The sequence below is a fragment of the Ursus arctos genome, unplaced genomic scaffold, assembly GCF_023065955.2.
Source record: "Ursus arctos isolate Adak ecotype North America unplaced genomic scaffold, UrsArc2.0 scaffold_36, whole genome shotgun sequence".
NCBI lineage: Eukaryota > Metazoa > Chordata > Mammalia > Carnivora > Ursidae > Ursus > Ursus arctos.
Window position 1 is genome coordinate 19126239 of NW_026623050.1, and position 14614 is coordinate 19140852.

Consider the following 14614-nt stretch of genomic DNA (forward strand, 5'->3'; position numbering starts at 1 on the left):
GGAGAAGCCAGTGAAGGACCTCATTAGGGTTTCTTTGTAAAGGAGAACACTTATTGAAACTGATATCTCATCATACCTTAGACAAAACTCAAAATGGCCCCAGACCGAGGCCTAGAGAACAGTCAGAAGCAAAGGCATTTCCCCCTTCTGTGGCCATATTTTCTCTCATTATTGCATTCTTTTGTTTTTCTGAAAATAAGTGTTCACTGCTCATTTTTTACAAAGTTCAAAAGTTGTCCACTCAGGTCACAACTTCACATCACTTCCTTGTTGAAATGCCTGAAAAGATCTGACAAACTCCATGTTCCAATTCCCGGTTCCCAAGAGAGGCCCTGATTGGCCCAGTTTCTACCATGTGATGATTCTGGTCAAAATAGCCATGTCCAGAGAGAGACTCCAGTAAGCCATGATGTCATGTAGGTATATAGAATGGTTTAAAGAAAGGCCAAGTGGTTAATGGCTTCAGATGCAGAAGGTAGTAGTAGAAGATTTATGTTTTATACGAACATTATTCATGCCCATTAGAAGAGGAATTTGAGTAGAGTTTTGGGGCTGAAACCAGATAGCAAGAAGTTGAAGATGAATGGACTCATGAAGAAGTAGAGACCATAGGTCTCCTCTATGCTTTGGAAGACTTTGGTGGAAGATACAGTAGCCTGAGGAGGTAAAAGCATTTACTCTGGTCTTTTTAAATTTGAGCCACTTTTGACTCTATAAAATGGCATCTCATTTTGTTTTTTAATTTGCATTTTTCTGATAATTAATGCTGTAGAACAAATTCCATATGCTTATTGGCCAGTTAGAATTCAGTTTGAAATGGTCACTAATTACTAATCCATTGTATTACTTTTAAGGATGTGCTCTTGGCATTAGAATGAATTTTTGGATAGGTCAAAAGCAATAAAACTGAGCAAAATGACCTAGCAGCCCCTTATCATCTATGAAAAGTATTTTGTGAACAGATTTTTATTGAGACACTCAAGGTATAGAGATCTTTAGATTTCATTAATTAGACATGTGGACGTCTAATCAATGTACCAGTTAGCATAAGACATATTTTTGCCTGAAATACTTAGTTGTATACAGTTTTTGTAGAAATACAATAATATCTTACAAATTTGAACCTTGTTCTTTCAGAAGGTGTGATAATTATTTCATCTAGGAAAGTATCAAATTTGTATTAAGAACAGGATAACTCCTTTCCTCTTCCACCTTCCTAACATTTAGGTTGACTTCTGTTCATAGTTGAGCAGATTAATAATAATAATTTATTCATTACTTTTATTTCCAGTGAAAAATAATTAAACAGCTATTAAATATCAGGCACCTTGATATATTCCGTTGGGGAAAACATGCAGAAATGAGGGATTATATTACCTCATGATATATGCTTACTACAGGGAATGCGGTTTGTTAAGGGTGTGCGTGTACTTCAGAGAATGTAACCGTGATGTCCAAATGAGCTCATAACACAGATGGAGGAACACATTAACTCCTGTCTGGGCCATCAAGGAGACCTTTACAGGGAGGTATTGCCTGACCTGCACATAGAATCCAACAACGCGAGTAAGAAATTCAAGACACTCTAGCTGCGTTCATGAGTTTTGGTTTAAATAACGTTTTGTTGGCATACGAGAGGGAGTGATAAGAAATGAAAGGGATATTAATGAAACCAAACAACGTGTCCCACCGAGAAATATGATAGATGTGTCATTATCACATTAGCTCACACATCTTGCAAACATTCCAGTGAAAGAGGTCATATCGTTTGTTGGTCCATACATGAGAAACATAGTTTCCATGGTTCCAGTCCTGGTTTCAGGAATATTAAAATTTAAAAATGTATGTCTTAGAATCCATAAAATACAGGAAAACCATTGTTGTGAGTTTCTTATCTCCTCCTTTAGAGTATGTAACATTTTAAAAGAATTAACTTTTAGCCAGGTAGAATAGTGCAAGTGGAAAAAATATCTCCTCATTTTTCCTTATTAATAACAGTAACGTTTCTAATACCTCTGATATTCTTTAATCCTTACATCGGCTTGAGGAAGTGGTACCATTATCTCATTTGTCAGATACAGAACTGAGGAACAGAGAGGTTAAACTCTGTGCTCAGTATGTCCAGCTGGTGTGCGGCAGAGCCCTGGTTCAAAGCAGGCTGTCTGATTAAGCCTCTACCCTATGCTCCTCCCCTAAAGCAGTAAATGGTCTATGTTGGAACTCAGCTGGGCACAGGATAGAGGTGCTCTCTGGTAGAACTGAGGGCATCCTGCTTGAACAATGTGGTGTAGTATGGTTTGGGGCCATGCAGAAATTGTTCCTATTCTAGCCCTACTGCTTGAATAAGTGTTGAGCAAATTACTTAGGATCTCTGGGTCTTGGTTTTCTTGTTTTTATTTTTTTATTTTTTTAAAGATTTTATTTATTTATTTGACAGAGAGACAGCCAGTGAGAGAGGGAACACAGCAGGGGGAGTGGGAGAGGAAGAAGCAGGCTCTTAGCGGAGGAGCCTGATGTGGGGCTCGATCCCATAACGGCGGGATCACACCCTGAGCCGAAGGCAGACGCTTAACGACTGCGCCACCCAGGTGCCCCAAGGTTTTCTTGTTTTTAAAATGAGGGTAATATTTAATTTTGTGAGGTGGTTTTGAGGACAAAGTATTTTAACATATTGAAGACCAAGTAGACATTGCCCATTAGGATAGAGATACCAAAAAGTGTTTGGGAAGACAGGTGTGTGTGTGTGTGTGTGTGTGTGTGTGTGAGGTGGTTTGTCTTACAGGAATCTGGGATCCTGCCTAGGCATAGGACACTAGGCTGGTAATATGTCCGTCCAACCTCATGGGACAGAGATGTGAAAAACATTAGGAGTAGCAGTGGCTTTTTTCCAGAATGGGTGTTCTTACTCAATGGCCTTACTTTATACAGCTAAATCTCTAGTAAAAATTCCAACCATGTCAAAATTGCTCACAAGATTTTCTTTTAGAAATCCCTTTTAACATCAAAGGGTTTCCAGTTCCAGAAAATTGCAGACATTGACTGTAGAAATCAAGGTAAATGTCAAATTATTTAGGATAGAGTTAGATGATCATATCAGAGAACATTGGGCACAGTAGGAAGGTGCCAAACCCTTGGATTATGTTGCTTTAGAGGAAGGCAGCACAGTGCAGGGAGAAGAAACAAACAGACACACACACAAAAAAACCCAAACAAAAACAAAAACAGTGAAGTCAGGGCAAAAGACCTGCATTTTCATTCCAGCACTGCTGTGTGAACTCAGGCTGGTGTTTTGACCTTTCTGGGTTTCATAGCATGCTGTGCCCAATTTGAGGATTCGTGCTTCTCAAGCTGGATTCCCCCATCCCTAGGATCCTGTAGAGAGGTGATAATGGGCTATAGCTCATGTGGAAGCAACAGGTAATGTGGGACTCCAGCTGTATTCCCTTCAGCCAACCCAAGGAGCTCTGCTTTATTAACTGAATCATTGAGTTTCCACATCTGACTTTTTTTGGAAAAAAAAAAAAAGGTAGGTTAAAACAAACAAAAACCACATAACTCAGCTCTGGGATGATAGCATTCCAAGTTGCTCATCTCTAAGCCAGGGTACCTGTGCTCCATTCTCTGTGCATATAAGTGGGCAGAAGTTACAAAGTCTGAAATAGACAGTTTTTACCCTCAAGTCGTGTAGCTGGGAATAGGGCAAGGCCATGCGCAAGACAGTGAGTTGGCAAAGCTTATTGTAGGTTTCTCAGTTTCTCCTTTCTGACCTACCCTCCCTACCTATCTCCTTTGGTAGTGGATTCTTCCCATCCTCAAGCTTCTTTGTGAACTCTCTCTTTGTGATCTCCCTCCTATTCTTGAGGAATATTCTCATAAACCCTTTACACCAAGATACAGAAAAGCTAATAAGCCTTAAAACATAGGGTCCCCTTGGTGAGATTTTCATTTCAGCAAGGACCAAAATCTTAAATAAAGGGAGTAAAGCTGTAATAGTTGAAACTAGTATATATTCTTCTTGAAAGGGCAGTTCTTCTTCAAGCATAGCACATAGGAAACCACCTTTTTCTCTAGGGTTGGTCCTTATGAGCTTAGCAGTATAGGACAGTTTTATTAGTAAGGATTCTGAAGCCAGTTTGGTTTATAATTCTAGCTATGTAACTTCCTAGCTGTGTGGCTTTGGGATAGCTACTCAGGTTACCAGTTTCTCAGTTTCTTGATCTGTAAAATGGGGATTAATGACAGTACCTATTGCAGAGCTTACAATCAAGCATTAATGTAGTAATCTATACAAAGCACTCAAGACAGAGTAGGGCATAAAATAAGCACTAAAAATGGAAAACAGGCACAGGGTGTTACACACAACTGATGAATCGTTGAACACTACATCAAAAAATAAAGATGTACTATATGTTGGCTAATTGAACATTAATAATAAAAAAATGAAAAACGTGTAAAAGAGCTATGTGATGAAGATAATTAAGGGCTAAATATCATGGTTCGGGTTATAAAAATTATATGAAAGGGAGAAGATGACAAAATAATTGAAGAGGCTTTAATGGAAAAGATTAGTCTTGATCTATCCTTTAAAGGATTGAGATCAGTATAGCTGGAGGGCATTCTAGGCGGGGTGAAGAACAAGAATAAAAGAAACAATGAAAGAATAAGCTTAGTGCATCCATGGAACCATAAGGTGGGCCAGTGTAGAGGGTATGCAATAGTCTTTAGTAGGAGGCTAAGAAGAAGGGAAAAAAAAGTATTTAGGGAAATTTAGGTGGAAATCAATTCTTGGCATGGTTAAGAATGGTGGGGAATATTACCTGAGGTTAGTAAGCTATTGCAATATTACTTATCTAAAGTAAGGAGAGTGTACATTATTACTATAGCAAAGGAACCAAATTTTGGAGTCAGGACTCCCAGGCCATTACTTTAGCAAGTAAGAGACTTACCATCATTAACCATGAACTGCAGATACTAACGTTACTAGGTTACCACGCAGATCATATGAGTTGATACACACAAAAGTACTTTGTAGATTCCAAAGCTTTTATAGAAGTATCAGTACTAGATATCATTATTTACTCCTAAAGTAACAGCAATGGGAGTGAGTAAAAAATGCAGATGGGCTATAGTTGGATGAAGAAATTCACATGATATCTACTTATCAAGAATAAAGAAGACACAATTCATTTGACCTTCATTCTTGGGGAAATGGGTCTTTCTGTTTATTTTTAAAAAATAATTTATTAGCTTAGGATAAACCTCTTAATCACTTTCTGGTTTGATCATTTTTGCTGAACGAATTTTAGTACATAAATACCCAGCTCACCTACTTTAGTGCATTTAGTAAGAAACATAAGATTGTTTATTGATCTGAAAATGCTTTAACTTAATTCTGGTAAGGATTTAGCAATAAATTACTGTCTAAAGGTTCATTAGCTCTTTTAGCCCAGTAGGGCACCCAGCTTTATAGTCATATTCAATAGCTCTCTTACAAAATGAATTTAACATACCTGCAAAAAGTATTTTACTTCCCATTCAACCCTAGTATGCTTTTCAGAGTTAATACACTTGCAGTCCGAATCTGGGGTTGGAGTCAGGTTGTGTTTCTTGTTAATTACATGACCTAAGTCAAATTTCCTAAAAACTCGAAATTGCAGGTTTTTTTACTCTGGAAAACAGTAATACATATTTCACACAATTATGGGAATGAAATGAAATGAGGTAAATTTTAGAAAATTAGACACACGTCGTGCTTGGCACATAGTAACAATGAAATACTATTACTAGCCTTTCCATAACAACGTAGTCTAGTATTTTAATCCCTTTCAAAGGTCTTATTACCAAAATTAATGCGTGGCTGTCTTCATAAAGGTAACACAACTGTGGATAAGTGTAGGATTTTGAATACAAGTAGTTGAGAATCACGTGATGATATCCTGGTCTCTCCCCATCTTCTTAACCCCCCTTCCTCATAAATGGAACTTCTCAACCTAAGTTTGAAAACTTGTCACATTCTGTTACCATTTTGCCCATCCAGGCTCCTCTCCCTCTAGTCCCCATCTTTCTCCAGGGTAGAAGTTTCTCCCTCTTTGGACAGGACATGAATGTTTGTGATATATTCCTTCTGCTCAGACTGTGTCTCTTTCTCTGGATTGTTTAAGTCCAGCAAAGCTATCTCAGGCCTCTTGGATCTCTATTGTTTATCTATTAACTCATGGACTTACTGTCTATTCATTCTTTTGTTTATATACTTACTCATTTGTACAACAAACATCATGAGTCTACTATGTAATATGCAACATGGATATTTAAAGTTAAAAAGAACATGACCTTAGCTCTCCAAGAATTCACAGTCCTATATGAGAGATAGAGACATAGATAACATATTTTACATATGTTACATATGTTACAAGAGTTACCGTAGCAAAGATACATTCAAGGCGTTGTGGGGGCACACAGAAGGAAGTGCCAACCCTGAGGAGGTCAAACAGGTTAATGTTGATTCCTGCTGGGTCTAGGATATATAGATATTCTAGAGATGTTCATGAGAGAGATATGTGGAGGCAGAGGATAGGAGAAAGGACCAGAGGCAGAATGAACAGCATGGAAAAAGGCACATTGGTGAGGCAACAGTATGGTAATCAGGAAACTGTTACTACCTCAGTGTGGCTGGGGCAGGTGTGCTTGTGGGAGTGACAGGGAATGTGTCTGCTAAAACTGGCAGTATTTTAAGTAGGAGGATTTATATCTTTTATTAATTTTAGAGAGAAGGATTTGAGAGAAGGGCGAGGTTAGAGTCGGGAAGATTATATAGAGTACAGTAGTAATAGTTCAGATGAGAAGTTGTGGAGTTCAGAACTAAGGCATTACCAGCAGGATGAAGGGACGTATTCACATCAGTTTGGACACGGGATGGATCATATGGAAACTAGAATGACTCCTGGGTATACGTCCTGAGGAAGTGGATAATTATGTTAATAATAATTGAGATTAATAATTCAAGAAAATGACCAGGTTAGATGGAGTTTAATTGCGGGCAACCAGATGAAGATATTTAGTAAGTGGCTGAAGTGGAAGCCAATTCTTTTTTTCTTAAAATTAGTTTAAAGTCGGGGCGCCTGGGTGGCTCAGTCGTTAAGCGTCTGCCTTCGGCTCAGGGCGTGATCCCAGAGTCCTGGGATCGAGCCCCACATCGGGCTCCTCCGCTGGGAGCCTGCTTCTTCCTCTCCCACTCTGCCTGCTTGTGTTCACTCTCTTGCTGGCTGTCTTTCTCTCTGTCAAATAAATAAATAAAATCTTTAAAAAAAAATAAAGTATACATCTGTGAAACCATCACCAAAGTCCATGCCATAAACATATCTATCATCTCCAAAAGTTTCCACCCACCTTTTTCTTATTACTATTTTGTGATATGAATATTTAACTTAAGATCTACCCTCTTGGCAAAAATTTTAAGGGTATAATACAATATTATTAACTATTAGCACTATGCTATATAGGGGATCTCTAGGATTTATTCATCTTGTGTAACTGGAACTTTGTACCCTGAAGCCAATCCTTCAGTAAATATTTATTGAGAGCTTATCATGTATGCTGAGACAAGTTATAGTTTTTATCCATAAAGAAGATATCATGGATGATGAAAGAAATGATTGTTATACAGAAAGCTCTAATTGCCTATGAACTGGGTTGTGAGAGAGTGTGGCAAGGAGAGAGAAAAGCTCAGTGTGGTGGTTGGTGAGGTCTTCACAGGACAAATGATTCTGGAGTTTAAATACAATTTTTACAGACAGGGTGGGTGAGCTATAAATGATATTCTAGGTAGAGAACAGGAAAGTTCCTGAGGCGTGAAAGAGCATAGAGCCCTTAGCGAATAACAAGTCACTCTGCGTAGCTGGAATGTAGAGCAGGTGAGTTTGTAGGTCCAACAGTGGACACAGGCCCCTGGGTTCATGTTGTTTTGAGGCAGGACTTCAATTCAGTTTGAACTTTCCTGCTCAAAATTTTGCCAACAGTTATTGCCTAGAACAATGGTTCTGAACAAATAATGCAGGTCAAGAAATATACAACAATTTCATGAAACATCAGAGGCATTGGCAAAATTGTTGCTCTCATTTAAACAAGAAGTATTTGTTTTGAAGTTTGATAGACTCAGGATCTTGGGTTGTGTGATTAGTACAAAGTTTATTGTGTGAAAGTTGGTTTTAAAATAATTTCCTTTCCTCACTGTCACTTAACTTTCTAAATTCTTCTCTCCGCAAGGAGAGATTGTCTAGGGGTACAGTAAGTATTTTTTAAATTTAATTCAGGAGTCTATTTTTTGCCATTTATATTAGTAGAGAACAGGTCCTGGCTTGTAATGATGAATGAATACCAAGTTGTTTTAGATAAGAGGAATTAGACTCTAACAGTTTATGAAACCCTGAAGATAAGGACTGCTTTAGAATCTGTCTCTTTCTCTCCTCCATTTTTATGCTCCCCTTTCTCACTTACATTGCCCTGTTTCTTGTGAAGCTTGGCTCCTGGCCAGAGTATGTTTTCCCCCGAGTTCCTAAAGAATGTGAGTGAAGTAAAAATGGCAGATTTCCAAGCAGAGGGAGCTTATAAAGTCAGCCAGCTCCTAAAACCATATGCAGTTTCTGACGTCCTCTTTAAAGAATTACTTCGATTATTTACCTATGCAAATATGTAGTTCAACGTCAGCAAAGGCTTTTGGCTGTTACCATCACGGTGGCATCTTTCAACTGTAAAATACTTAAGTTCACTTCCATAAAATTTTATTCGAATACCTACCACATACAAGGCATGATGCTCGTGAACCAGGAAAACGAATGTAAACTTTCTTCTCTTCCTTCTCCCTTTTCTTCTTCTGCTTCATGCAATTTGAGAAACTAACCATCATAAAGCTTATTACTGGTGTGGTCACCTGCATCATAAAATACCAAATCATTGGATGAATTATATCTGACCAGTTTTTGGTTATCTGTAGGCACATCTTATCTGTGGCACAATTTCCTTTGTAATTTGGAACTCAATCTCCAGTCATAGCTCTAGCCTGGGGATGGGTTTCCTGCCATCTGCCATAAGGCTATACCAGTTGATTGGGATGGCTCAACTCTTTCAAGTCATGTCCTCTCAAAACTTGGATATATTATCTGCATTTTCTAATATATTTTCTCTTGGTATTTATCTCATCAAATGAAATATTTCTCACTTGGATGACTTTATTATTTAAGACATTCCCAGTCATTGAATACCTAGAAAAGGGAAATGTTATTTGAATAAGAAAAGATCTTACATACATGAATAATATTAATTTGTTGAATTTTGAATGTCTAGGAGTGGAGAAATTTTGAATGCTTATGCTTATGTTTGTGTAAATAAATATACTTTTAGGAAAGGAAATAAAGTCGAAATGATAATGTCATGTTGTCAATATAGCTTTTTAAATTTGCCTATTATTTACATAGCCTTTCCTAAATAACCATTATTACCTTTTATTACTATTTCAGCTCATTTATTCAGTTCAGTTGTGTCCACCCATAAATGATTTAGGAAGAAAAATGTAATTTAAACATAATTATTGGTATGTATTTGCTTTATAGTTATTTTAAAAGCAACTACATACTGAAATTCAGATATTCTCCTGCCCCGCTCTGCAATTTTTCACACTGAATCTTGAGTACTTCTGAAAAATGTTAGAAATGGGATAAATCTAGAACTGAATTCTGATTTTCATTTTAACCCTCCTTTCTTTTAGACACTCTATGAAGTTATGTGGAAATGAGAGAGATTCATGAAACCCCTTCGCCGGGAGAGAATGTCTTTCATGAATGGAGCTTTGCTTCTGGTTTTCACAGGACATTGACATTGCAGCAGAGCCATGGCTGCCCTGCCTGTTATTTTCAATAATTCACAGAACATCTGAGCAGAGATGCTTGCCTTGGATTTACAGATTTTCATCCCGATACCTTGCTTACTTCTTTGGGGCAGAAAAGCTTGCACTAATTGCTCTCCATGGTGGCTAATCTTTTCAAGAGCCTGATTTTACCTTACATACATAAGCTTTGCAAAGGAATGTTTACAAAGAAATTGGGAAATACAACCAAAAAAAAAGAGAATCGTCAGCAGAAAAAGGATCAAGACTTTCCTACTGCTGGCCAGACCAAAACCCCCAAATTTTCTAATACCTTAAAAAGCACTGTAAAGAAGATTGCAAAGTGTTCAACTACTCGCAACTTATCCACTGAAGAAGAGGAGGCTGATAAAGAGTTTTCCCTTTCACCAACATTCAGTTACCGAGTAGCTATTGCCAATGGCCTACAAAAGAATATTAATGTAACCAGCAGTGATAATGAGGATCGGCTTCAAGAGTTATCTTCAATTGAGAGTTCCTATTCAGAATCACTCAATGAACTAAGGAGTAGTACAGAAAACCAGGCACAATCAACACACACAATGCCAGTTAGACGCAATAGAAAGAGTTCAAGCAGCCTGGCCCCCTCTGAGGGCAGCTCTGATGGAGAACGCACTCTACATAGCTTGAAACTAGGAGCGTTACGCAAACTGAGAAAATGGAAAAAGAGTCAGGAGTGTGTCTCATCAGATTCAGAGTTGAGCACAATGAAGAAAACCTGGGGAATAAGAAGTAAATCTTTGGACAGAACTGCACGAAACCCAAAGACAAATGCCCTGGAGCCAGGATTCAGTTCCTCTGGGTGCATTAGCCAAACACATGATGTCATGGAAATGATCTTTAAGGAACTTCAGGGTATAAGTCAGATTGAAACAGAACTTTCTGAACTACGAGGGCATGTCAATGCTCTCAAGCATTCCATCGATGAGATCTCCAGCAGCGTAGAGGTTGTACAGAGTGAAATTGAACAGCTACGCACAGGGTTTGTCCAGTCGCGAAGGGAAACCAGAGACATCCATGATTATATTAAACACTTAGGTCATGTGGGTAGTAAGGCAAGCCTGAGATTTCTAAATGTGCCTGAAGAAAGATTTGAATACGTTGAAAGTGTGGTATACCAAATTCTAATAGATAAAATGGGTTTCTCAGATGCACCAAATGCTATTAAAATTGAATTTGCTCAAAGGATGGGGCACCAGAGGGACTGCCCAAATGCAAAGCCTCGACCCATACTTGTATACTTTGAAACCCCTCAGCAAAGGGACTCTGTCTTAAAAAAATCCTACAAACTCAAAGGAACAGGAATTGGAATCTCAACAGATATTCTTACTCATGACATAAGAGAAAGAAAAGAGAGAGGGATACCGTCCTCCCAGACATATGAGAGCATGGATATAAAGCTGTCTACTCCAGAGCCCAAAAGCAAGAACAATTGGCAGTCACCTGATGACAGTGATGGAGAGCTGGAATCTGACCTCAATAGAAACAGTTATGCTGTGCTTTCCAAGTTAGAGTTTCCAACAAAAGGAAGTACTTCCAAGTCAAGTTCAAAATCACACAATGCTAGAGCCAAGAATAAAATTGCTAGTAGCAGCAGAATTTCAAATAAATCCGATTATGATAAAATTTCCTCACAATTGCCAGAATCAGATAATTTGGAAAAACAAGCTACAACCCATTATGCAGTTGCTACACCCCTCTGGCATTCACAGAGTGATTTTTTTACTGCTAAACTTAGTCGTTCTGAATCAGATTTTTCCAAATTGTGTCAGTCTTACTCAGAGGATTTTTCAGAAAATCAGTTTTTCACTAGAACTAATGGAAGCTCCCTCCTGTCATCTTCAGACCGGGAACTTTGGCAGAGGAAACAGGAGGGCACACCCACCTTGTATGACAGTCTGCAGGATCAACATTCGAATGGGGCTGTTCAGGGTGTCCAAGGGCAGAGTGAAATTGAGAACACAGAAACTGTGGATAGTGGAATGAGTAATGGCATGGCGTGTGCATCTGGGGACCAAAGTCATTACAGTGAGTCTCAGCTCTCTTTACATGAGGATCTTTCTCCGTGGAAGGAATGGAGTCAAGCAGAGCAAGGAGCTGACTTAGGGTTGGATTCATCCACCCAGGAAGCTTTTGACTATGACACAAACAGTCTATCTGATCAACAACTAGATATTTACAATAAAGACCTAGAAGACTTGGGAAAGTGCCCCAGTGACCTTCAGGATGACTCTGAGACCTATGATTTCACGCAAGATGACAACTCGTCTCCGTGCCCTGGGTTGGATAATGAACCACAAGGCCAGTGGGTTGGCCAATATGATTCTTATCAGGAAGCTAATTCTAATGAGCTGTACCAAAATCAAAACCAATTGCCCATGATGTATCGAAGTCAAAGTGAATTGCAAAGTGATGACTCAGAGGATGCCCCACCCAAATCTTGGCATAGTCGATTAAGCATTGACCTTTCTGATAAGGCTTTCAGCTTCCCAAAATTTGGATCTACATTACAGAGGGCTAAATCAGCCTTGGAAGTGGTATGGAACAAAAGCACACAGAGTCTCAGTGGGTATGAAGACAGCGGCTCTTCCTTAATGGGGAGATTTCGGACATTATCCCAATCAACCGCAAATGAATCAAGTACCACCCTTGACTCTGATGTCTACACAGAGCCTTTTTACTACAAAGCAGAGGATGAGGAGGACTATAGTGAGCCAGTGGCTGATAATGAGACAGATTATGTTGAAGTGATGGAACAAGTCCTTGCTAAGCTAGAAAACAGGACTAGTATGACTGAAACAGACGAACAAATGCAGGTATATGATCACCCTTCATATGAAACACCCTATGAAACCCCACAAGATGAGGGTTATGATGGGCAGGCAGATGATGTGGTTAGTGAAGGGGGATTGGAACCATTAAATGAAATATCAGCTGAAATGGAAATAAGAGAAGATGAAAACCAAAACATCCCTGAACAGCCAGTGGAAATCACAAAGCCAAAGAGAATCCGTCCCTCTTTCAAGGAAGCGGCTTTAAAAGCCTATAAGAAGCAAATGGCAGAATTGGAAGAGAAGATCCTGGCTGGAGGTACTCATGTTTACATGCTACACTTTGAGCTAGTTGTATTTTAACATTTGGTGGTGCTTCTTTAGAGCATGTTCTGTGTTTACTCTTGAGAAAGAGAATGTATTTGTGAGAAATTTGCATGTTTATTTTGAGAAGGGTATTATTTTACTCTGCTCCCCCAACAAGCTGGGCTTGATGATTTAAAATCAAGGTGTTTTCAAGTAGGTCATACTAAAAGGAGCCCTACAGTCTGTGGATCAAGATTTCTCTGCTAGCATTGGTACAAACCCCATTTCATATTAACCAACTTTGTGGCATCAGTCATGAAAAAAAGGGTGAGTAAATTCAAAGAGCAGCCTGGGATTATTCTTTGGTTCTATTCGGTTTATAGGGGTGAGGAGAATGGTGTAGTTAATCTTAAAGAATTAGGAAAGATGGACCCCCAGACTTACCACTCCCTTTCCCATCAAATCTATAGTTTGGAGCCTGGCAGTAGGAAGAGGTGGGTTTGCACAGCCAACCCTAACCAGTCCCATGGAGGACCACTGTCTCCCTCACTGCCTATCGATGAAGCCGAGGGAGTACGATACAGCCAAAACCCTAGGCCGTGCCTGAATGGTCATGAGTCACTCTTTGAGTGGGAGTCAATATTGAGTAGAGTCAAGTTCCCCTTTAAAGAGTAGATTGGAAGTCTCTCTCCCCTTATGAAAATGAAAAGAGTTCCCTTATTTAACAATTTTACTTGATTTTCTAGGGGAACAATTTTGGATCACACACGTGAAAATTAGCCACTTAAAAATGAAACTTTTTTTTTTTTTTACTTTTTATTTTCAATTAAACTTCACCCACACTTACCTGATCCCTTATCATTTATTTTATTTGCATGCTTATCACTTTATATCTCTGGGATAGTTTGATATTATCTCAGTTGTAATGAATTATATATTTTAAAGCTTTCCTTATTTATGGCATGGTAATCTTTAACTGAAGTATTTACATAATATTCCATAAAGGTATATATTTATGTGATCACCTGGTACTTGCCATTATGAAATAATATAAAAATTTCTGCAGCCAGTAGCTGTTTATATCATCTTTGTCTGAACAAAATTGTGATCAGACATTCCTCCAAACTGGTCATTTTCTCGTTGATATGGGTGGATTCTTGAATAATCAGAAAACTTTATTGTTAAAGTATTTCGGACCCTAAGGTAATTGAAATAACAATTAAGATTATCTGCTCTAAAAAAAAGTCTGTCTATATAAAACAACATACCCTATGTAATTAAAGAACCACCTAAGTCAAAGGGATCTTGGGTGCATTAGCTGTGACTTTGTTGCTGTTTTCAGGAGGTAATTCTCAACTATATTTAAAACCAATGTGAAAGTGCAGAGTAGTCAAAATTTTATGCAAATAATAATTCATATTAGAATAATAGCTATCTTATTTAAGAGTGATGTTTAATGGTTAGATATCCTTGTTACTAAAACTCAGTTAATAGTTTCTTGGGATAAAGGCCAGCAGTTTGGCATTGTATTTTATTTATTTTATTTGCTGTAGATTCAAAGAAGTCTACTCAAGAGCATATTAAGACTAACCAGTGTGTGTGCACGTGTGTCTGTTGTGAT

The 14614-nt window shown here is 38.4% G+C and overlaps 1 protein-coding gene across 3 annotated transcripts in view; it reads left to right on the plus strand.

Annotated features, from left to right (window-relative positions):
• UNC13C (unc-13 homolog C) overlaps nucleotides 1-14614 on the plus strand; it is a 755970-nt gene that overhangs the window by 208335 nt on the left and 533021 nt on the right. For all 3 annotated transcript variants that reach the window (XM_057306313.1, XM_057306314.1, XM_048219406.2), the window contains one exon: nucleotides 9761-13006. In XM_057306313.1, the coding sequence (XP_057162296.1) occupies nucleotides 10018-13006 (2989 nt within the window). In that variant the 5' untranslated portion in view covers nucleotides 9761-10017. The remainder of the gene's footprint in view (nucleotides 1-9760; nucleotides 13007-14614) is intronic.